The sequence below is a fragment of the Excalfactoria chinensis genome, chromosome 8, assembly GCF_039878825.1.
Source record: "Excalfactoria chinensis isolate bCotChi1 chromosome 8, bCotChi1.hap2, whole genome shotgun sequence".
NCBI lineage: Eukaryota > Metazoa > Chordata > Aves > Galliformes > Phasianidae > Excalfactoria > Excalfactoria chinensis.
Genome location: NC_092832.1, coordinates 20,036,584 through 20,058,942, shown reverse-complemented (window position 1 = coordinate 20,058,942; position 22,359 = coordinate 20,036,584). Strand labels below are relative to the sequence as shown.

At 53.5% G+C, this 22,359-nt stretch overlaps 2 protein-coding genes across 2 annotated transcripts; one reads left to right on the top strand and one right to left on the bottom strand.

The window, feature by feature from the left end:
* Positions 1-7: 7 nt before the first annotated feature.
* Positions 8-7,555, bottom strand: LURAP1 (leucine rich adaptor protein 1). Its single transcript, XM_072342743.1, has 2 exons — positions 7,292-7,555; positions 8-4,746 (listed from the first exon to the last, which is right to left on the bottom strand). Exons 1-2 carry the CDS (start codon positions 7,484-7,486, stop codon positions 4,105-4,107), a joined length of 837 nt encoding a protein of 278 aa, XP_072198844.1. The 5' UTR covers positions 7,487-7,555; the 3' UTR covers positions 8-4,104.
* Positions 7,556-7,673: 118 nt separating this feature from the next.
* On the top strand, positions 7,674-21,681 carry POMGNT1 (protein O-linked mannose N-acetylglucosaminyltransferase 1 (beta 1,2-)). Its single transcript, XM_072342742.1, has 22 exons — positions 7,674-7,803; positions 8,306-8,485; positions 10,696-10,804; positions 11,200-11,315; positions 11,603-11,668; positions 12,151-12,264; positions 12,929-13,046; positions 13,350-13,448; positions 13,941-14,068; positions 14,206-14,276; positions 14,482-14,557; positions 15,565-15,648; positions 15,795-15,836; positions 16,034-16,092; positions 16,348-16,420; positions 16,709-16,837; positions 17,131-17,256; positions 17,421-17,485; positions 18,086-18,130; positions 18,250-18,385; positions 18,840-18,949; positions 19,106-21,681. The coding sequence occupies exons 2-22, from the start codon at positions 8,375-8,377 to the stop codon at positions 19,206-19,208; spliced, it is 1,980 nt and encodes a 659-aa protein (XP_072198843.1). The 5' UTR covers positions 7,674-7,803; positions 8,306-8,374; the 3' UTR covers positions 19,209-21,681.
* The last annotated feature ends 678 nt before the right edge of the window (positions 21,682-22,359 follow it).

The window sequence follows — 22,359 nt, the reverse complement described above, 5'->3', positions numbered from 1 at the left end:
ACTGGGATCTCAGTTCCTGGGGGGCAGAAGCTTTCCTGGGAATTGCGGGTCTCCTCATTGCCCTGCCTGCGCAGGATCTGCGGATTAGCATCGGGTTCTCCAGGGCTCTCAGCGACAGTGTCCCTCTGTCACCTGCTGTCCTGGAAGGAACACGGCTCCCTCCTGTGGCCGCTCTTCCCGAGCCTCCGGCAGCCGGGACCCCTCCGTGCCTACATCGCAGGGTGGTGGGACATGGCTGAGACCCCAGAATGTGGTGGGAGAGAAAAAGGAAGGGCTCATCCTGCAGAAGGGCACGGCTGCAAAGCGGTACTGCAAGAGCACAGAGCGCAAACTGTCGTATCATCAGCAACTGATGGCAGGAGGGATGTGCAGAGCTCCGCAGCTCCCGGTGATGCCATGTCTGACCCACTGAGACACACATACAGGTTTGGTGAAGCACAGATCCCCTCCAGGTACTGAAGGATGCCACCTGGGTCAGCCTGGAGCTGTGCACGGCTTTGGGCTGAAAACAGTTCCCCAAGAAAGCAATGCTTTTCAATCCAACCTCCCCTAAAGGCTGGGAAGGGCCTCAGCACAGCTCCCTAAGTCCTGCTTTCCTCCCATAAGCGCCTTAGGGAGCAGGGTGAGAGGTGCCAGCACCTTTTATAGCAGCCGTAATCCACACTGCTCACACCACGTGCTCCACCTGCCTCACAAGTGGGAGGTTCCCAAACCCAGAAATAGCCTCAAACCCCCACGGTTCCCAGTAGAGAGATGTGCACAGGATGAGCAAAGAGGGAGACATGAGGGGGACACATGAGGAGCCGGTTGAGGATGGTGGGTTCTTTCCTTCCTAATACCTCCCCTGATAAGAGAGAATCTCTTGGCAGGTGAACCATGCCCTTTCCCATGAGCCTTAGGTGCTGGTGGTGCTCCATGCTGCACATCTGGATATAACACCAACACCTGAGCTTTGGTATTTTATTTGGCCAAAATCAGCCACCAGTCCCAAACTGCCACTGCAGGATGTGGGACTGCAGTTATGCCATGGTCACCTGTGGGCTCCCCACTGCATGTTTCATACCAGCACTGTGAGGGCGCCTGGGCTCTGATCCTGGGGATGAAGGACATGAAATGGAGAAGCAAGAGGCTCCAGGTGGTGCCAAAGGGTGACTGGAAGAAGTGTATCAGTGGCCCCATGCAGGGGACATAACCGGACATCACCATGAGAGGTGACCATGCAGAACAGAGCCACAGGTTCTGGGTGGGTAGGGGTGACTTGACACCCCAATTTCCCTGGGTATGACACCGATCAGTCCTTCCCCAGCCCCCTTTGGCAATCACACCATCTCCCCCATAAGCAGCTCATTTCTTCTCCCCAGCCAAAAGCCCCCAGGCTGGGGCCTGTCAGCAGCACCCAGTGTGTTTTAACCTTTGGTTGTTTCTGAGACCTTGTGCTGCTCATGATGATGCCCTTTTCTCCAGCTCTCAGGAGCAGAGCAACAAGGGAAATCCTGCCAGTTGCTTTGCAGAGATCGCTGTGCCAATTTTTCCCTGCTGACAATTCAGCCCTTATCTCCCACAGCCTCTTTGCAAAGTGTTTACTGTAATTTTCCCTCTAAACACCCCATGGAAAAAACAACAGAGTGGTTCTGTGAGGTCAGGCTGGGCTAAGACGATAAAAGCAGATTAATTTTTCAGGAGAGCAATTCTGATTTTTCCTCCTCCCCATCCCAAGAGAGACCTGAGCAGGGCTGGTGGGCAGAAAACATTGGGGTGAGCAGCGGCGTCAGCCCTAGGATGGCACAGAGTGAAGTGTACCCAGGAACACAGGGGGACACTTCCTAGGCAATGGGTCACAGAGAAGAAGAGGGTGGCAGACCTGTTGTGTAACCCTCAGAGGAGAAAAATGGTAGCAGCAAGCATGGGGATTGTGAATGTGAACGCAGGACCTGGCACCAAGCCTTCCCCCTCCCTGGGAAAAGGTGGTTTGATAGGAGCTGTTATATGGCTGCAGCACTCCAGGGACAGGCCCTTTCAGGGCATGCAGGGAGGGGAGAGCCCAGGGGACTTTCCAATAGCTCCCCTTGCCAGCTATTAAAGTGTTTTACTGCCTTGTTAATACGGCCTAATCTCTGTGTATATCTAAGAGGAAGAATTGGCAGGCAGTGTTGTTGTAACAGCAGTGGGCGTTTTCTGGCACTGCTCAGCTGCTTTATCTGCTTGTTTTCCTGCCCATTCCCAGTGCCCAATAGCCCCGTGACACAGCAAGGGCAGCAGCTCTGCACCCACTGCTAAACCTAAACGCTCCACCAGCAGACAGATATTTCCCCAGGGAAGCTCTGGGACACGACAGCTCTCATCTCCCCAGCTCCAGATCCGAGGTCTGGATTTGAGGGGATGTTCCTATTCTGGAGGGATAGAACCATAGAATGGTTTGGTTGGGCCTTAAAACCCATCCAGTCCCACCCCCTTGCTGAGGGCTGGTTGTCCTTCATCAGATCAGGCTGCCTAGAGCCCCATCTAGCCTGCCCTTGAACTGCTCCATGGATGGAGCACCCACAGCTTCTTTGGGCAACCTATAGAAAAGCTGGTCTGAAGAATGGGCAGGACATTTCACTTCTATGGGTTTTCCTCTTTTTGTTTTATTTTTTACCTAAACCCAGCAGTACATGGGGAAACCCTTCCCCATCCTACTGGCTTCAGCATCTGCCTCAAGAGCTCAGGATGCCAAGGTCAGTGGATCACAGGATCATAGAATCATTTGAGTTGGATAGGTCTCTTAAAGGTCATCTGGTCCAACTCCCCTTGCAATGAACAGGGACACTCACAGCTTGACCAGCTGCTCAGAGCCTGATCCAGCCTGACCTTGAATGTCTCCAGAGGTAGGGCATCCACCACCTCTCTCAGCAACCTGTACCAGTGCTTCTTTATCCTTATTGTAAAAAACTTTTTCATTATATCCAGTCTAAGTCTTCTCTCTTTTAGTTGGAACCACTTCCCCTTGTCCCATCACAACATACCTTGCTAATGAGTCTGGATCAGTGGCTCATGCTCACATTGGATAGGCTGCTGTTCTCAGGGGTGGCAGCTCCAGATTTCTTCTGCCCCTAAACCTCTGCAAGCCCAACAAAGCACTGACAGCGTGGCCTTGGAGAAAAGTTACCATTTATTAAGCCACAGCTATTGTTGCCGACAGCAATTTTAGCAGCACTGGAGGACTTACCCTGTCCTCCTGGGGACTCTCATGCAGAGCTAGAAGCGAAGCCTTGGGGACATGGTGGCCATGCATAGAGCCATAAGCTGCTGGCAGGCAGATGGGATGGGGAGGATTTGAGATGCCCCCAAGTCCTCAGCAGATGCCACCTCTGCTCTCCTGGCCACATCCATCACACTCTGCAGCCACTCCAGGAAGGTGTTGTTTTCCCACTGGCTCCAGGGGATGATGAACCAACTTCCACCACTCCAACAAGGGCAGAGCCAGGATTCAGCTCTCCACGTGTGTGGAAGAACCCTTCCTTGAAGCTATGGAATGCCAGTGTCCTTCCCTGCAACATCCCAAGAAGGGCGCAGATGCTGCCCAAGCAGGCGTACAGCTCAGTGCAAGCCATGCTGTGCAAGCCGGGGGTGCTGGGTACATAAGGGGCAGGCAGTCAAAGGCACAGTGAGAAGCCAAGGCTCAGAGGGCAGAGAGGACATCTCCAGGCTGCAGATCCACACCAGTGGAGGAGCCGTGAGTCTTGGGCCACTCCACCACACAGGGCTTGGTCAGATGGTGGCACAGTCCTCAAACAAACCCAGGGAACCTGGAGCTCCGTGTCCCACTGAGTGGTTTCACAGAGGTATCTCAAGCACCTTCACCTCCAGGAAAGGCTTTCAACACTGACTACCAACCAAGCCCCAGCTCCTCCCAACCCCATCTACCCTTGGTGGGCAATGCCTGGAAAAATACAGTGGAAGTGATGAGTTATGCCCAGCCCATGGCCCTGCCCTGTAGCTCACACTGCACATGCTGGTGGCACCAAATGGGACATATAGGAGTTGCTCCCATTCCCAGCCACACCACAATCCTGAGCAGAGCCCAATGAAGCAGAGCTGGCGGTGCGGGGAGCACAGAGCCACGGGCTACAAGAACGTCACATCGTCCTGAGACTGCAGCCAGAGCCAGTGGGCATCGTACTCCAGGTTCAGTTCACTGTTGAGTTTGCAGTTCTCCAAGTTGGCCTCAGCTTTCCGAACCTTTCCACCCACATTCCCCTTCTCCAACCTTTCCCCAGGCCCCAGTTTGGGCTCTTTGCCCGAGTAGCCATTGGCCACCTGGGGCTCCTTAGCAAAGCGCTGCGGGTCAGGGCAGCTCCGATCCAGGCTGAGGTCTGTGTGGGGCCATTCGTGCTCCGCTCTGCCCTTCTCCTGCTTTGTGAAACCCCGCTCGGGGTCCAGCCTGCCCCAGTCTTGCTCAGCTCTTCCCAGAGCTCTGGGGAGCTCGGTGGCATTTTGGGAATACTCATCCATGTCGTCAGCCAACGTGTCCAGGTAGCTGCCAATGGAGATGCTGTCCAGCTTGTCGGGGGGATCCTGCAAGCTGTCCCAGCTGCCCCGCCGTGAGGCCGTCTGGCTGCCCGCCAGGCTGTACTGGCTGCTGGCCAGGCTGCTGCAGCGGCTGGTCAGTGTGCTCTTCTCCTCCAGCAGCCATTTCACCGCCTCGATGCCCTCGTTGACTGCCACCAGCTGCTGTAGGATCTTCACGTCCACCGCGCGCAGGTATGCCTGGTGGGGAGACAGAAAGCGCGGCTCAGCGAGATGGATGTGCTGTGCCCTCCAGCCCAGGAGAACCCCAAGTCTCAGCTGTATAAGGAAGGGGTAAGGCGGGGACCTGGGGACGTGCTGCCCACCTCCAGATCCAGGTTCCCACTGGGAAGTACGTGTCCCCTTCCTTCCCCTTCCCCTTCAGTCCTATCTGAGACTTGCAGGCAATACCATCAGGGGCATATAGCATTCACACAACCATCCCCAACCACAGCCACCCACACAGGAACAGGGACAAGGGAACAGCTGCAGGCACTGGGTCCAGATCTGAGCCCAGATATACTCCCAGACCCTGGTGGCATTGAGCAGGGATGCAGTAGGACAACCCCCAGAGTAAAGTCCAGTCCCACCTCTGTATTGTGGGCACTTCCCAAGTGATTCCAGATCTCCTCCATACATTCAGAGACCATAGGACAATGGTCCTTTCCCCCATAGGAAGGAAACATCATGGAAGTCTTTGGAGCCCAAGACCCCAGTCACACCCGAAGCTCCCAACCTTTCTAGAAGGTGAGAAAAGAACAGAGGTGGCACAAAGGGCCTGCCCGTCCTGTTGAGCCCATCCTGGAGCAATCCTGGACAGGGGCTGGAGTCCCCATCACTACTCCCTCCCTGCACAACCAGTTCCTGCCCTGCAAGGCCGGGAGAAGCTCTCTGCAGAACCGCAGCTGCTGCACAAACATCTGTTTTCCTAATGGAAAGCTCAGCGTGCCAAGACATTCCTGTCTGTATGATGCTCGCCGCTGAAAGCCACTGGATTTCCCCTGCACGGGAGGAAAATATTTCACCAGTAAAGGGAACAAAAGGGCAGTGGGAGAAGGGAGAAAAAAAACACACAGTGGGACAGGTACAGGTGAGGGGAGATGAGGGGACAGCCCATTGGCTGCTGTGGGCACCATATCTCCAAACACAACCCAAGCTGTATGTGACAAGCTGTATATGACAGTATGCAGTACTCATGCTTTGGGAGCTCAGAGAATGCAGCCCTGAGCATCACTCCAGCCAAGCCCAATGGGAAATGGCAGCATCCCCTCAACAGGTCTCCGGGGAGCCCCGTCTGCATCTCACAGCAGGCACCAGAACAAGGCCACTGGGAGGAGGATGGAGCATGGGAAAGTTCTGTCAAGGTCTTGGCACGGGATGCCTCTCGAGTCAGAGGGTACAGAGAAAATGGGCAGATACTTGCAGGGATCTGAAAACAAACCTCCCTGACCCTCTTCAAAGCCACCAGGCTGGACTGGAAAAAGAAAGAAGAGATGGGAGAGCTGCTGACAGCCCAGATTGGGGCAGCAGCCAGCTCTGAGCTGCAGAAACTTCCTTTCTAGGCAAGTTATTTCACAAACTGCTCCAGCAGGCTTCTCCACACGTTCCAACGAAGCACTGGCCCTGGCACGGAGGGAGTGTGGGACCTCCTGACATTGTCTCCAGGCCCTGAGCAGTGCCATTATTCCCCAGCACATGGAGTGGTTCTGTCAGAGGGTAGGGAAGGAGCAAGGATCCAGATTCAGATGTTAGGGGCTGGGTGCCGATGGGAACACACTACCTGCTTTTGGTCCCCGTTGCTGAAAAGTATCATTTGCACATCTCCTCCCCACAAAGCATCCTTCCCAGGATCTTTCCCAGAGAGACCCACCGGGGCTTCTTGTTCTCAGGGCACCACATCATGCCTCAGTTTCCCTGTTCCATCCCATCCTCCCGGCGCTGCAGTCTCCTATCTCTGCTCAGCACCCAAGAAACCCAGTGGTACTTTTTTCCCTTGGAGACTGCCAGTTTAGGCATAATGTGGTGAAAAATGAGCTAATGAGTGTCAGGGGACGAAGCTGGAGTCGAGATTTCCACCTTCACAACAACTCTGCCCATCTCCTCCATCCCCGCTCAGTCCCCAAGGGCACTAAAGGCTCTTTGCCCTGCACGGGGGCAGAATCCACTCCCCCGCCCCATTCATGCTTCCCTCCTTCCCGCAGAGAGGAATTTGCCCCCAGGGACACAATATCCTCCCTCGGTCAGGGAAATCGAGTGGGAACGCGCCGTCCCCTCCCCGTGCCGCCCACGCGGAGCGAAGTGCCGCTGCGGGAACGGGGTTGCGCGGAGCCGGGTGCGGTGCTGCGCCACATTTCGGGTCCTAATGGCATTTTAACCCCGACATCCGGCCGCAATTGAAAGTCAGGGCCCAAAGGTGCGGGGCAGGCGGCCTTCCTCCTCCTCTCCCTCCTCCTCCTCCCAGCAGCCCGAGCTCCGCACCTTCCTTCCGCGGTCAGAGTGCGGCCGGGAAGCGGGGATGGAGGCGACGTGGGGACAACCAACGGCCAAGGACGGGCCCCCACCCCGCAGCCGCAGCGAGGCCGTTTCCCTATGGAAATGCAGCGTTCGGTGCCCGTGCGTGGGAGAGGAGCACCCCGCGACTCCCGGGGGCGAGCGGCAAAGCGGAGATCCGCTGCCTCAGAGCACAGCGAGCCCCGGGACGGCCCCGTGCCCCCACCCCCGGCACGCTCCGGGCCCCGGCACTCACCAGCTCCAAGCGGAGCGCACGGAGGCGATCGGCGAGCGGCGGACGGGAGCCGCGAACCGGAGCCGGCAGCGGGGACGGCGGGGCGGGGGCGGGCTCGGAGCGGAGCCCCCTCAGCAGCCCGGCGGGCGGCCGGCGGCCCACCTTGCCCGCCAGCTCCCGCAGGTCCGCGGGCAGCGCATCCCCACCGACCTCCATGCGGGTGGGGCGGCGGCGGCACCGCGCGGGGAGGAGGCGGTGGGGCTGTCACCCCGGCCACGCCCCCTGCGCGTTGGCCACGCCCACATCCACTTGGCCACGCCCCTTTACCGACCACCCGCCCCGCCCCCTGCCCACGTACCAGCGAAGTCCTCCGGGCAGCGCAGAGCGGCGCGCGGTGGGCGGAGTTAACGCTCGCCACGCCCCCTCGCGTCTCTGCGGCGCCGGAAGCGGCGCGGCCCCGTTGGTGCTGAGGGGCTGCGGCGGCGCCCGGCCGGGCTGGGCCCAGCCCCGCTCACCGCCTGCCGGCACGCACCGTGAGTAGCGCGGTCGGAGCGCAGCTTCTGGGCCGCGCTGAGCTCTGCGGTCCGCTCCTACGTCCTCCCCGTGGCTCCCCGTGTTCCCCATCCCTTCGGCCTCCTCTTCCCTCTGGCTGTGTGGGGGAGGCCCGGCCTTCTCGCCGGGCCGCGTCCCGGTCCTTTTACCCAGCGGTACCCGGGCGGAGCCGCTGAACGGCCTCTCCCGGCCCCGGGAGCTGCCCGCCCTGTGTCCCGCTATGTACCTGCGGGCTTTCCAGCTGCAGAGTCCCTCCTCAGCGCTGTGGCAGAGGTCCTTTCTGGGCCTTGAGATCGAGGGCTTCCCATTGCCCTCCTTATGGGGTCTTCCAGCGCAGCCTTGTGTCTCTGTGGGGCTGGTGGGGAGGGAAGTTTCATGCAGCTTTCGTGTCGTGTCCTCGTTCACAGCCAGCCCTGGTGACAGGCTCTGGCTGTGTTAGAGAGAGGCTCTACGCCTCACCTTGTATCCACCCCATCTGGGCAGGGTGCCCCGATGGACACACAAGAGGAGCTGAGCGCATCCTGACCCTCACCCCATGCGGCCCTTGTGACTATGGACGAGTGGAAGCACAACCCCATCATCAAGCCCCACAAGAAGCGGAGCTGGTACCTGGCCTGGAAGTACAAGCTGATGAACCAGCGGGCGCTGAGGAAGCTGTGCCAGGTGATTCATTCGCAAGCCTGGGGTGGATTAGAGAGGATAATCTGGGCTTTACAAGCTTATGGAGCAGATGTGGGGGTGGAGGTGGGTCTGCTAGGAGTCCTATGTGACCTAACATGTCGGGGATATATAACTTGTCCCTAGAAGAGCCATCTCATTAGCTTTGTGCTTGTTTGTGGCAGGTTCTGCCATATCTACCAGCTCCTTCTATTTGCAGATGGACTGGTTATGACTGGAGATAAAATTATGCAGGCTTTCCCAGGAGACTTTCAGATGAAAGTGTGCCTGGTCCTATACCTGTGCTGCATGCAACAGGACTCTGCCTGCAGTTAGGGACCATCCATGGCAAATATGATTTGCAAACCAAGCCTGGTGTAAGGCACAGTAGATGCTCAGAGAAAGTAGGCTGAGGAGTGGGATCTTGTGCCCCAGAGGCAGCTGGTGTCTGGGGGAGCTCCAGTCCTGCTTGACTGTGCTGTAAGACAGCTAATCCTCAGCCAAGCTGGCATCTCAGAGGGTGTAAGGACAAGGGTGGGTTTGGCCACAGGGCAGCAAGCTGCAGAAAAGGAGCTGTTCCTGAGATGAGCAGAGCTTGGTGAAAATAGGCAGGTGGTGCAGGGTAGACTCACAGGGGCTCCCTGGGGAAGCAGTCTTCTTGGTCCTGCATCCCCTGGAGTGCTAGAGCCTGTTTGCCCTGTGCTCTGTTGTGGTACTGATAGGAATTAAGACACAGATGAAAACTGAGCTTAAAATGTATAGACCAGAGCTGCAGCTGTAAGTCTAAAGCAGCAGGGCCTCTATCAGCATCTCTAGCTGAACCAACCGTGCTAGACCTGGCTGCTGGTCCTGCTTGATGCTGTCTCCTTTAGCCTGCCAGCTCTGGGAGCATGGACTGCTCCCCTGGTATTAACATGGCTATTAACAACGACCTCTCTGCTGGCTACCGCACACAGCCTGCTCCTAGCAACAAGCCCAAGCTCTGTTCTTGGCCAATTAAAAGCTTTTTGTGCTCAGATCTTGAAAGGTGATCATAATCCTGAGTCAACAGCAAGCTACTGAGCTAAAATGCCATAGTGATGTTTATACTGTCACATTATCTATATGCCCATCTGTTGTTTTATTGCTGTTTTTTTGTCTTCCTCAATTACTTTTGAACCCATTTGGCTGCATGGCAGAGATAGCAGCAGCGTGCAGCTTTGAGGCAGTACATGACAAGGTAGCAGGCCAGTGTGTGTGATCTCACCTCTATACCAGACCTCAGAGAGTCAGCCTGAAGAGAAGGTGTTCATACAAGGTTCCTTAGGAGTAAAGTCATTGGGTGTTTGGGAGCACAGGGAAACTTCCAAAACCAGTCAAGATTCCACATCCCAGGCCAGCACTGCAACTCTAAGACCATTCTGTTGGCTGTGTCCAGCACTACTCTTGCATCTTTCACCTGCTTCCCAACACTGGATGTTTTTAGTCCAAGTCTTCCTGTCTCAAGAGGCATGGAATAGTTTCTGCTTTACTCTGGCTATGAATACAAGGGAAAATACTGCAAATGGGGAAGAGAGGGCAAGATGCACCAGGGCTGTGGGAAGTGGCAGTGCTGCCTTTGGGATTTCTGTGGACTGCCCCAGTCCTTCCTATCACCCCAGCATCCTTGTGAACCGCTACATAGTTTGCTGCAGACTGTAAGGCTGTGAGCTGTTCTCTGCAGCCTACGGCACAGCACAATTTCCTGAAGTTAGACCTGAGCTTTTTGCTGTGTTTTGATCACACAGCATTTCTTCCTCCTTGTGAATATCCTGGATACCTCCTATGGTTGCTGAAGGAGAGGCAAGTATACTGATGCAGCAGTAAGGGCAGAGGCTGAGGTTACTGTGGGAGCTGCAGCTTGAATCACCAAATTCTCTGCATTCAGAGACCTTCAGCCTTAGTATTTTAGTAGCAATCTGCGTGCAAATCTGGAAGCAATAGCACAATAGAAGTGGGTTAATTATCATATATCATATGTTCAGTACTCTCCAGCTGAAGAAGCACCTCACCCTAAAACTGTTATCTGTATTTCCTTCTTTTTCTCTTCCCCTAGAAGAGAGAGGGAAATGCCAGGTACTGAAGATTCCTAGCAAAATCCCCTAGCAAAATACCCTGCAGACGGTGCCAGGGAGGAGGCCTCATCTTGGGGTTGTTACTTACTTGTTGTTGCTAACACAGAGCATCCTGCATTGCAGACAGGTGCCGTTCTCTTCTTGCTTGTAACTGTGATTGTGAACATCAAGCTGATCTTGGACACCAGGAGAGCTGCTTATGAGGAGGAAGAGGAGTCTGCGCAGGACTATGGTGAGGGGCAGGATCTTGTTTTTCATTGAAGGGATAGAAATCAGAGAGAAAGGAGCAATTTCTTTAGGTCAAGTGACACTTGTGGTGAACTGCAGTGTGAAAGACAGGTTTGTGCCTATGTGTTTAACAGAAATTATTAGAAAATGATGCTTCTTGTTCTATCTACTCAAGACTTTAACATATGTGGCTGCAGAGGTCTGCATGGGGATAGCTGGGATAAGACCTGCTGCTGGTTTGGATTTCCTTTACTTGCATTCCCCTTAGATTCTGACCCATGGTCTCATGGACTAGAATGCCTGATGGGCATCGCGTCCTAGAGGTTTGGTTGGGCTAGGGACAAACAGATAAACCAGAGGTGTCTGGACTGGTTCAGACTGGGTGTTCCTTCCCTGTAGATGATGAGATGCTGAACGTGGAGGCCCCTAGACACCCTGTGAACAACAAGAAGGTTTTGGATGTCGAGGTGTACTCCAGCCGATCAAAGGTCTACGTTGCTGTGGATGGGACAACAGTAAGTGATGGGTGCTGGCTGTCCCTGTGGGCAAATGATAGATTGGGGCTGAGTGGGTAAAACCTTGAACTGTGGGCAGTGAGAAGCAATTCTGTAGTTGGCAAAGAAACTGGGAATCTGGAGGACTGTGGAGATGTTGTCCTGCATTGTCTTCTACCCTGGCATTCATGAATACTGTGAGCAAAGCCAAAATCTCAACAGGAGGGATGCTAATGTTTGGGGGCCCTTCTGGGTGTGCAGGGAATAAGGGATGCTGGCTTAAGTTCTTGTCAATTCTCCACTTGCAGGTCCTGGAAGATGAGGCTCGGGAGCAGGGAAGAGGGATCCATGTCATCGTCTTAAATCAGGCTACGGTAAAGCATCCCTGCACATCTACGTGTGTCTTCCTTCCTGAACTGTTTTTGTCCTTCCTGTTTATCTGTTTGATGTGTGAGACAAAGTCCCTGAATGTGTTCGCTTTCAGTTGCCAGAGTATGACATGGTCACCCAAAAGGTCTTTGCAGTGTTTCTCTTGCACTGGCCTAGCTCAGAGAAAGGCTTTTATGGGTTTCTCAAGTAGTTTGGACTTGGTCCAGAAGACTTGTCAACTGCAGTAGAGCTGATGCTGGGGAACATGCAGAAGAAGAGCTGTGGGGTGTAGAGTAAAGCTGTCCTGTGGACCTCAGCATTTTGTATGCTGTGTGAAGGCTGAGTTTGTCTGGGTACTTGCTCCCTGGCATACCAAAAAAAGAGTTCATGTTGTTTTGGGGCTGAGGCTTCCAAGGCAGATTTCTGTAATTCTACTTGTCCTGGTCATATGGAATTTAAGATGCGTCTGATGTTTGAATACCAACAGGGTCATGTGATGGCCAAGAGGGTCTTTGACACCTATTCTCCTCATGAAGATGAAGCTATGGTACTTTTCCTCAATATGGTTGCCCGGGGCCGGATCCTGATCTTCACCATTAAGGTAGATATGAGCTTAGTATTAGAAGAAAAGTTGCTTCAAATCAGGACACCCTCAAGCTCAACTCTTGAATGTTATTGAGCATTTCTAAGGCTAACTGTCACATTTCCAGCTGTGCTGTGTCTCCCTGGTTGGATCACCTGCCATGTCTTCTCATTCTTCCTTGTTATTGCTGTGTGCCCAGCGGGACTGTAGGGCAAAAAGAACAAACAAGTATCAGAGCTTGCAGCCATTAATGAGGTGGAGAATGAACACAAAGAAATGTAAGGGTGTATTGAGACCTGGCCAGGAGATGCTCTGTGCCAGTCCTAAACTATTCCAGTTCCAGGCTGTTTTGGCAGGAGCTGTAGACTGTTGGCTCAGGGCTACTATGTGAGCAACAGTGTGCTTTAAAGCTGCAGGTTCACATGTGTAAAGTATTGGTAGATATTCTGTCCCTGCTTGCGAACAATTTGGTCTCAAGGAAACAGAACTCTTGACTCCTTTGACCTGCACATAGGGTCACAGTGGGGGAAAAAAGACATTAATGGCATAGAAATCTTGGGAACATGCTGTTGAAGGTCTCTGGCTGAGCTGATTTCAGGACATATGGGCTCTGTACCTCTTTGGTATTGATGGTAGGATCTCTTTGTATGAAGACCTCATCTGAGGGGTTGCTTTATTCCAGGACGAAGGCTCCTTTCACCTCAAGGACACAGCCAAGAATGTCCTGAAAAGCCTGGGGAGCCAAGTTGCACCATTTTTAAGCTGGAGAGACATGTGGACATTTGTAGGGAAGAAGGGAGGTAAGTATGAGTCTCACACTGCTTGGGAGATGGTTCATAACCCCTTTTGGGGAGAGAGTGAAGGTAGAAAGTCACAGTCCATCCTCAACACACTGTATGAGAACCAAGTCACAAAAAGTAAGCTGCTCTGTTCTTGAGGATAAGGGAGGGGGATGAAGTCAGGGCATGCCCCTTCAGCAGCTTCCCAGAGGCCAGTGGGGAGAAGATGCTAAGCCACTACCCTGATCTGCAGCCTCTGGTCATGTCTTAGCACAGTTCAGATGAGCCCTTCCAGGCAGTTCTGACCATTTGTCCCTGTTCCAGGGGAAGTATATGGGGAGAAGCACGCCAAGTCACCTGCCCTCTCAACGTGGGGTGACCCTGTACTGCTGAAGACAGAAGTTCATCTGACCTCTGTGGAAGGTAAGGAAGTTAGATTTGCATCTCTGGATGTCTCTGGGGGATGTCTGCATGCAGCTCTTGATGCTTTTGAGTCAGAGCCATGGGTCTGTTAGCAGCATCCCAGGATTGATTTAAGGCTGTTTGTGATGAGATGCTGACTTACAATGTCACCAGCTATCTTTCTCCTGCTTCCATGGCAATTGCAGGCATGATTATAGAGAGAGGTGAGGATGAGGGGCTGAGGACATGATGACCTCTTCAAATTAGGCCTGGTCCAATTGTTTGTGATTGTTGATCTTGAGCAAGGCCCATTGCTGCTTAGAGAGGCTATGCAGATGCAGTGGTTTCTAAATGGCTCTTGTTATGTCCCGTATCCTGCAGTGATGCTTTTTGTGGCAATAACTTGTTCACTCATGGCTGAGTTCAGAGTGGGCCATCTGCATAGCAGCTGGGAGTACACAAGGTGAAGCCGTGGGGTGATCAGTCTGTAAGTTTTTCTCTTGGTGCCTTCAGATGCTGAGTGTCATTGGCCAGATACAGAGCTGAACCGCCGCCGTAGAAGATTCTGCAGCAAAGTGGAAGGTTATGGCAGTGTCTGCAGCTGCAAAGACCCCACGCCCATTGAGTTCAACCCTGATCCTGTGAGTACCAGGGCAAAGTACATGGAAGGCACTGGGAGGAAGCTGGTGGGGTCTCCAACAGTGCTGAGTGGACTGTGTCCTGTATGGTTGGTGTGGCATAGTCTCGCCAAGCCTCACTCACATATTTTCTCTTCCAGCTCAAAGACAATAAAGTCTTCGATGTGCCTGTAGCTGTTATTGCAGGGAACCGCCCCAACTACCTGTACAGGTAACCACTTCAGGGGTCATGGTTTCTCTGCTCTGGGCCACAAGACCATACATGGCTAAGCCTTCTGTTGAGGGGAAAAGTCCAGGGCACCAGATTCTGTTCCCCCACGTTGCTTTTACCCCAACCCAAGGGATCCATACCCCCATGTAGGGTGTCCTGGACTCACTGGGACTGTGCTATGCTCAGACCCCTTGTCTCTCCCCAGGATGCTGCGTTCCTTGCTGTCGGCTCAGGGCGTCAATCCTCAGATGATCACTGTCTTCATCGATGGGTACTATGAGGTGAGAGTGCTCCTGTGGATTGCTGTAACCAGGTTCTTGTTCCCACAGCACTGACAGCACAGTGTGCTCCAGGACAGGCCTTTGGGATCCCAGTGAGTCTAAGGAGCTTTCTAGCTCATCTGTGCAGCAGCTCATAAGGTATTGTCCAGTTACTCTGTGATGAAGTTGAGGAACAAAACAGGCTTGTTCCCTTGCAGGCCTTTCCCACCACTATCAGACTGGGGCAGCTGGTGTGTTTATGCAGGCTCTTGCTGCAGTGCATCAGAGTTGTTAAAGATAGTAGCATCCATTGCCATAGCAACTAGAGCAGTATCCCTCATCTGTGAGGGGGCAGCTTGGATGTTCATGCTGCCATGGTGGATATGAAGGAAAGAGGGAACTGCTGGAGTAATGGGAGCTCCTTCCTTCAGCTGCTACTAGGGGGTAGGATGGGCAGTGTGAAGATGGAGAAGGCCTTGGTGGGACCATCTTGAAGCAGAGGATTTTTAGCCCAAACATGGATTTCTATGGAAGGGGAGACTGGAACTAGATGATCTATAAGGTCCTTTCTATGATTATTCCTTACCCCACGAAGGATGAGGGGGTGTTTGGACAGAGATCCTTCTTGGCAGTTGTGGAAGAAAATTTAGTGGTTTGTGAGCTTGATACTAAGCAGCTGAAGATGTTCCTGGATACACCTGTTTTCTTTCTGCACTGTCCATGGGGGACTAGAAACTTGAAGCCTTTTAGAAATTCTTTGGATACAAGTCTGGGTACAGAAATTAGTGGGGCTAGCAAGGTTATGGCCAGGGGCAGAGATATTTAGAAGCTGAAAGGACCAAGGTGGTTCAGTGAGTTCCTTGCCATGCACAGTGCTGGTTGGAGCCTCACCAGTACACAGGATGACAGCCATGCAAAGGAAATCCTATGGGCATGTTGTTGGTGTTTAAGGGAGCTGATGCTGTGGCAAAGGGTAGGGAGAACATGTCCAAAACCACATATTTGAGCTCTGTACATTGCCATTACAGGAGCCAATGGATGTTGTGGAGCTGTTTGGTCTCTCGGGAATCCAGCACACTCCCATCAGCATTAAGAATGCCAGAGTTTCTCAGGTGAGATACCCTTATCAGCCCATGGGGGAATTATTTCCTGGGATATTTGAGGGAGGCATGCTTAGCCCCACAGTGGTGCCAGGCTGCCCCTCCCTGTGGTGCAGGAGTTGATGCTAACACAGGCAATTATGTGTCTATTCTTGTAGCACTACAAAGCCAGTCTGACTGCAACCTTCAACCTGTTCCCAGTAAGTGAGACCTCTACCTGGACCCTTGGGAATGAGACAGGGTGTCTGTGGGAGAGCAGTGTTTGTGACAACCTGTCTCACAGGAGCTGGAATCTGTCCTGTGGGGCAGGGAGCAGCATAGCTAGTGGTGGATGCTCTTTGGTGTCTCTACGCTCTGCTGGGCCTCTCTCATTCTGACATTTTTCTCTGCCCTACAGGATGCCAAATTTGCTGTGGTTCTGGAGGAAGATCTTGACATTTCTGTTGACTTCTTCAGGTAAAGCTGTGGATCACTGAGCTTCTGTTTGGGTTGGGCATCTGAGATTTTGTGGACTTTGTCCTTCTTTCATTTTTGGAGCTACTGTTCTTGCATGTTTTGCACACATGCTTTTGCCAACAACTGCCACGTCAATTGAAGAGATGGGTTAAACAGTCCTAGTAGTTGTGGATGGCTCCTCCTTTGGTGGGGAACTTGCCTTGGTTTGTCTGTGGGAAGGATGTTTAACCAGAGACTGGGCAACTCTTTCCTCAGCTTTCTGAGCCAGTCAATACACCTGCTGGAAGAGGATGAGAGCCTGTACTGCATCTCAGCATGGAATGACCAGGTGGGTCAGAGAGGATGGTGGTGGAGAGACAGCTCTGCCCTGTGCTGTTCCCAAGTCAGGGTGAGGTTTGAGTGCCTTCTTAAAGCAGGGTTGCCCCCAGCTTTATCAGCCTGAGTGTGTTTCCCCAGCCCTGGAAATGCCCCTGCAAACTGCCATCTTATTGCTGCCTTGTGCTTCCAGTGACTGTCCCTACTTTGTGAGCTGGGAGCCAGTGTAGGATAGGGCGAGTTACTTTGGAGGGGTATGGGGGTGCACTTGGGGTGCTGAATGCTTCCCTTAATGTTGCAGGGCTATGAGCACACAGCTGAGGATCCCTCACTCTTGTACCGTGTGGAGACCATGCCAGGCCTGGGCTGGGTTCTTCGGAAGAGCCTGTACAAGGACGAGCTGGAACCAAAGTGGCCAACCCCAGAGAAGGTGAGTATCCTGGAGGGGCCCTGTCTTCAGCAACACATCTCTGCCCATCAGCAATCCCTGATCATCACTTGGTCCTCATGAGCAGAACTCTTGGAGGATCCCTCCAAGCAGAAAGAATTTAGGATAGGTGTCAACTTGAGGACCGTATAACTAGCCATAGAGTTGGCTGCAGCAGCTCAGGCAAGCTGGGACTGTGTCAGCTAGAGCTTGAGTGGGCATCCAGAAAGTCCCTGTATAGCCACGCTGCTAAATGATGTCCTCAAACAACACAAGCAGCACTTTCTCTTCCCCAGCTCTGGGACTGGGACATGTGGATGCGGATGCCTGAGCAGAGGAAGGGCCGGGAGTGCATCATCCCTGACATCTCACGTTCCTACCACTTCGGCATCGTGGGCCTCAACATGAATGGCTACTTTCATGTGAGTGACTTCCCTGAGCCAGTGGCTCTGCCAGACCCTGTCAGGGTGTCAAACTCTGACCTGCACACCTTTCCAGGTGGCAAAGATACTTGAGGTGACCTCTGAGTACTGTTCGCTCCTGACTGAACCCTGTTTTCTTTGTCTCTTTCCTCTCTTCATACCAGGAAGCTTATTTCAAAAAGCACAAGTTCAACACCGTTCCAAATGTTCAGCTTAAGAATGTGGAGAGGTAAGTGCTAATTGGAGAAGATTTGGATAAAGCAGCTGCACGATCCAATGATTTCTCTTTATGCTGGGAACTTGTCCCTTCCGAACAACAACCATCAGTCACCTCCAAACACCACACATGTGCTCCACTGTGGGAATCTTTGCAGTGCTTTATGGGAGGTTCTGTGCAGCTAACCCATCTTCCAGGAAGCCCAAAAGCAGCCTGAGTGCAAAGTATCCCTTGTTCTTGTTTGTAAGACCCCAGTGACAGTGAAGAACAGACACCTGTCCCTAATTACTCCCTTTCACTGTTAAGGTGCCTGATCCTCCAAGCTTGGCTTGAAACTTAGAGCTCTCAAGTTGCACACAACTAGCCCTGTGATTTGTTGTTGTTTTCTTCTGAAGACGTGGAGTCTTTGTAAGAGGCAGTTCAGAACAGATCTGGTCACATTTTTGCTGCCGCATCCTGCTAAGGTGTATGGCAGTCTCTGCCCTCCATCTACAGTCTCCAGCTTGTCTTTTAGTGTTACAGTGGGGTAACCTTAAGCAAGGATCATTCCAAGATGACTGAAATGTATTGTACTGGCTCTGCTCTGATCTCTGTGCTCTTTTCCTCTGACAGTTTGAGGAAGGATGCCTACGAGGCTGAAATTCATCGGCTCCTGGGGTAAGTGCCAGCAAGAAGGATGGGAGTCCACAGAGTTTTCTGGATGGACCAAGTAGGACAGCAGAAGGAATGGAGGTGGCCCTACCCACTGCTTGCCTCTCCTCATTCTGTTTCCACAGTGAGGCTGAAGTCTTGGACCACAGCAAGAACCCCTGTGAGGACTCCTTTGTGCCTGACACTGAGGGCAAGGTCTATGTCATGTTCATCAAGATGGAGCAGGAAGCGGACTTTACCACCTGGACTCAGCTCGCCAAGGTAAGGCCCTAGCATAGCTCATTCTCACCCCTTCACTGATCTTGGCATTGCTGGAAAACACCTGTCTGCTTTTCTTGGTTGCGTCCATGGCATGGACACAGCTCAGCAAACAGGCTCATGCTTATTTTGGGTGATGGTTAAGCTCTGTGTTTACAGAGGACAGTCATTTTTAGACTGATTCTCGTCTTTATGGCCTGAGCTGTTTAGAATCGCTTGCCTGGAGGTGCTGGTCAAACACACTGCCCTGAAGCAAGGATGGGAGTGGAGCAAGCTCCCCATCTACTCTTGCCAATGATGGTGGGTGGGAGGTGTGTTTCCCTCAGCTGCCCTCATCAAGCTGATGTTCTTGTTCTGCTGTGTCTTGGTGAGGGCAAGGGTGACGGTTCTTGCTGGAAGACACTTGACTGTTGTTTATCCCTAGGCACTGATTCTTCTTCCCTCTCTGCCATCCTAGTGCCTCCACATCTGGGATCTGGATGTCCGTGGGAACCACAAGGGGCTGTGGCGGCTTTTCCGCAAGAAAAACCACTTCCTCGTGGTGGGGGTCCCTGCCTCCCCTTACTCGTGAGTATCAGGGCATAGCAATTTGGGTGATGCCCTACATCCTCATGGCACTGCCCCCTGAATAGGTCACTGTGTCTTCTGCTTCTGTCCCAGCTCACACTTGGGACTTTCTGGCACTTACCTGTGCCATCTCCCATCCAGCCTTCTTACCTGCAGGTCCAAGAAGCCCCCATCAGTGATGCCAATCTACATGGAGCCCCCTGCCAAGGAGGAGGGGGCAGTGGCAGTGCCAGCAGTTGCTGCAGCAGAGCAGACATGAGACTGGCAGCTGGGAAGTAAATGGGGCCGGAGAAGACAGAGACACCCATGGTGCAGAAACCGAGTTGGCAGCAGATCTTGGAGGCTGGTGACTTAACATGGACATTTATTTCAGGCTGCAGAATGAGATCTTGGGCTGCCTTCAGCCCCCTGTTGTGGTCTCCCTCTCCCTCGCACAGAGGCAGGGTCCTTCCCTGTAGATATGCCACTTTCCCATCCGAGGACCTTTTTGTTTGTTTCTTTTTAACACAGACTCTTTACTAATGCTGCTCCCATTGCTCCCCTGGCTGGGCAGGATTGGAGGAAGGCGATGCTCGGCTGGGGGCTGGAGGAGGCTTTTGGAAACACCTCTGCTCCCCTTTTTTGCCCCCAAGTCCTGAGAAGGCAGCATGCTCATGTACAAGTGCTGCAGCCCCCTAGCTGGGTGTTAATTAACTCTTGCCCAGCTGGATCCTTGCCCGGTGGTGAGCTCAGTGGTGAAGAGGGGATCTACCAGCCTTTTTTCTTTTTGTTTTCTCCTGTACAATGGATGCACCTTGAAGACTGCACTGGGTTGGACATCTCACTGTGGACCACCACAGCCGATGCAGCCCAGCTCATGGGCAAAAGGGAATACTGAGGAGGAGCTGGATTTGCTGTGGACACATCGACGATACCCTGTCCCCAACTGGAGGACAGTCAGGTGCCACTTTCCCTGCAGTTCTGGGAGCTGGAGATGACCTGATGGAAGAAGACCAGGCTGTGTGGTGCTGCTCAGACTGTCCTCACCCACTTTCTCCATGGGAAGCAGCTCTGCCTCCCCTGAGTCATAGGAGTAGGGGGTGAAAGTGCCTTGCAGAGCGAGATGGGAGCAGTGAGCGGGGATCCCGCAGCTGCAGAGTCTAGTTGGACCTGAGCTCTCCAGCAACCAGTACTGGAGAGAGAGATGCTGCATCCTGGTACGTTCCTTGCCTGTGGTACTGTAGCCCTGCCTCTCCCTCCTCCCCATCTGGGTAACCCTAGCTCTTTCTAACAATGGAGTGGGGAGATTTGTTCTCTTCAGTCTCCACCCTTACTGTGGTACGAAGCAAGCAGGGAAGCTGTGAGCTGAGCCAGGATGGGCAGCCTGGCTCTCCTAAGGTGGTACGCCTTCTGTGGAGTGGGAGGGGGTCCTTATCTTCCTTCCTGTGCCTTAGGAAGCACCCCAGACCCCCTCTCACCCCATCTACTTGGTACTAATACCCTCCTCCCAACTAGGACCAGTCCTAGTCCCTTGCTCAGTGCACCTCTCTGTCTCATCTGTGCAGCGAGAGATCAGTTCCCTGCCCAGGTCCTACATCCTCAAGTAGGGGTGTGCTCTCTCTTGTCCCTGTGAGCAGAATTTGCTGCTTAGCCCCTTCCCTGTGGTCACAGGGATTCATGTATGTGAGGGCTGTCCCCTAGGGTGCAGCACTCTGGGCCAAGAGCTCATCCCCTTCATTTTCTCACTGTGAACTGAGCATCGGGGTCTCTTGGGAGCACACGCTCCAGCACCTGCTGGGGTTTTACACTACACTCATTTCTTTATTTATTGTTTGGGAAGAAGGGAGGATAGCCAGAAAGCAGCGTGGAGAGCCAGCAGCCCTCAGCCTGGAAGGTTTGTGTCTCTCTTGTCACCCTGGCTCCATCCTCTGTTCTTTTCTCTTCCTTGCCCAGGATGGGGAAAATACATGTTGAACCCAGCAAATCTGCTCAGCAGAAGGATCAGTGCTGCTGGGCATGCACTGCCTGGGACAGGGCGGGAGCAGGAGAGGGATGCCAGGTGCCACATCTGTCCTGAGGGTGCAGGCTGGTGGTGGCACCCTTCAGGCTTCACGGTACCAGCCCTGGGGCTCAGGTTCAACCCTTCCCTGCTCTGCCACCCCGTAGTGCTGCACTTCTCAGGAGCTCTGGTGCGGCATCCCACAGGCGATGGATCGCCAGGCTTTTATTTTATTTTGTAAGCATTAAAAAATAGGTCATTTACGTGCTATGGGAAAGGGACTTTGCCTCCTCAGTGAGAAAGCCAGTTGCTCCCCAGGCACTGCTTTGGAGGAACCTGTGACTCTCTGCTGTGATGCCCTTGGCATCTCAGTTTCCGAGCCCCTGTATCCCTTCCTTAACCCAGTGCCCCCTTCTCTTCTTGTTTGGTGGAGCTCAGGCTGGGCCTGCTTCTCACCCCTGGGCTGAGGGGATGGCAGATCCCATGGGCAGCATCCTCTGCTCTCCTGTGTGCTGCTCCCCATCCTGCAGCGATCATGGAAAACAGCAGGGCTCTCCCCGTGGGCTTGGAGCTCCTCATCCCCTCCCTCTCTGCTTGCCACCTCGAGCTGCTGGGTGCTCTTCTCCGTCCATCCCTGTTCCCTGAGTGAGGCTCCCATTTGGCAGCTGTGGTAGTGCTGGGGGTGAGGGATCCCCAGGGCTCGCCGCTTTCCGAATTGAATTATTTTTTCAAGAATAAACATTGCACAGCTGTTGAGCTGCGTGTGTTTCATCTCTGATTCCGCATACCTTGGGCTCGGATCCCCAGCCATGGCCAGTCTGCCTGGAAAGGATGGACCCACATCCTCCGTGCTGCCTACAGAACTCCAGCCAGGAGCCTGCACTCAGAACTGTTGGTCCAGATATCCTGCTCTGGGTATGTATTTCCTAAGGAGCAGCCCTTAAGGGCTCTGTGCCCCCTGGTATGGTATTTCCTCTGCCCATAATACACGTGGTGATGTCCTGGGAGCAACCCAGTGAGACTTCTCACTGAGCATCACTGGAGCTGTTGCAGCTCAGGTGCCAGCAGAGGTCCTCCAAGCCCTGCCCGGGTGGCTGCTGCACGTTTGCTGCTTTCTCCTCAAGCTTTATTATCTGCAATTCAGTAACCGACGGAAACTCTGCCTATGGGCTCTTGTGCATAAGGAGCCACTACCATCCTCACCCCTGCTTTTCTCCTCAGCTCCCAGCTCTTGTGTCTCTGAGGTGGGGACGGTGAGCAGCCAGCACCAGTCTCTGCTCTATTCCTGCCTGCTCCGTTGGATTTGGGCTTCTTTCCTCTTGGTGAAATAGGCAATGAGGGATTTTATTTTACTTCTATGCCCAACTTCTGCCCAAGGTCACAGCACAGGGAAGTGGTAGCAGGAGGGGACGTGAGGCCAGCCCCATCCTGA

Bases quoted from the DNA above. Each gene is read 5' to 3' on its own strand.
- POMGNT1 (XM_072342742.1), top strand. From the start codon at position 8,375: ATGGACGAGTGGAAGCACAACCCCATCATCAAGCCCCACAAGAAGCGG. The intron at 8,486-10,695 runs GTGATTCATTCG...CCTGCATTGCAG, and splicing joins CGCTGAGGAAGCTGTGCCAG to ACAGGTGCCGTTCTCTTCTT. The intron at 16,093-16,347 runs GTAAAGCTGTGG...CTCTTTCCTCAG, and splicing joins ATTTCTGTTGACTTCTTCAG to CTTTCTGAGCCAGTCAATAC.
- LURAP1 (XM_072342743.1), bottom strand. From the start codon at position 7,486: ATGGAGGTCGGTGGGGATGCGCTGCCCGCGGACCTGCGGGAGCTGGCG. The intron at 4,747-7,291 runs GTGAGTGCCGGG...TCTCCCCACCAG, and splicing joins GTGCGCTCCGCTTGGAGCTG to GCATACCTGCGCGCGGTGGA.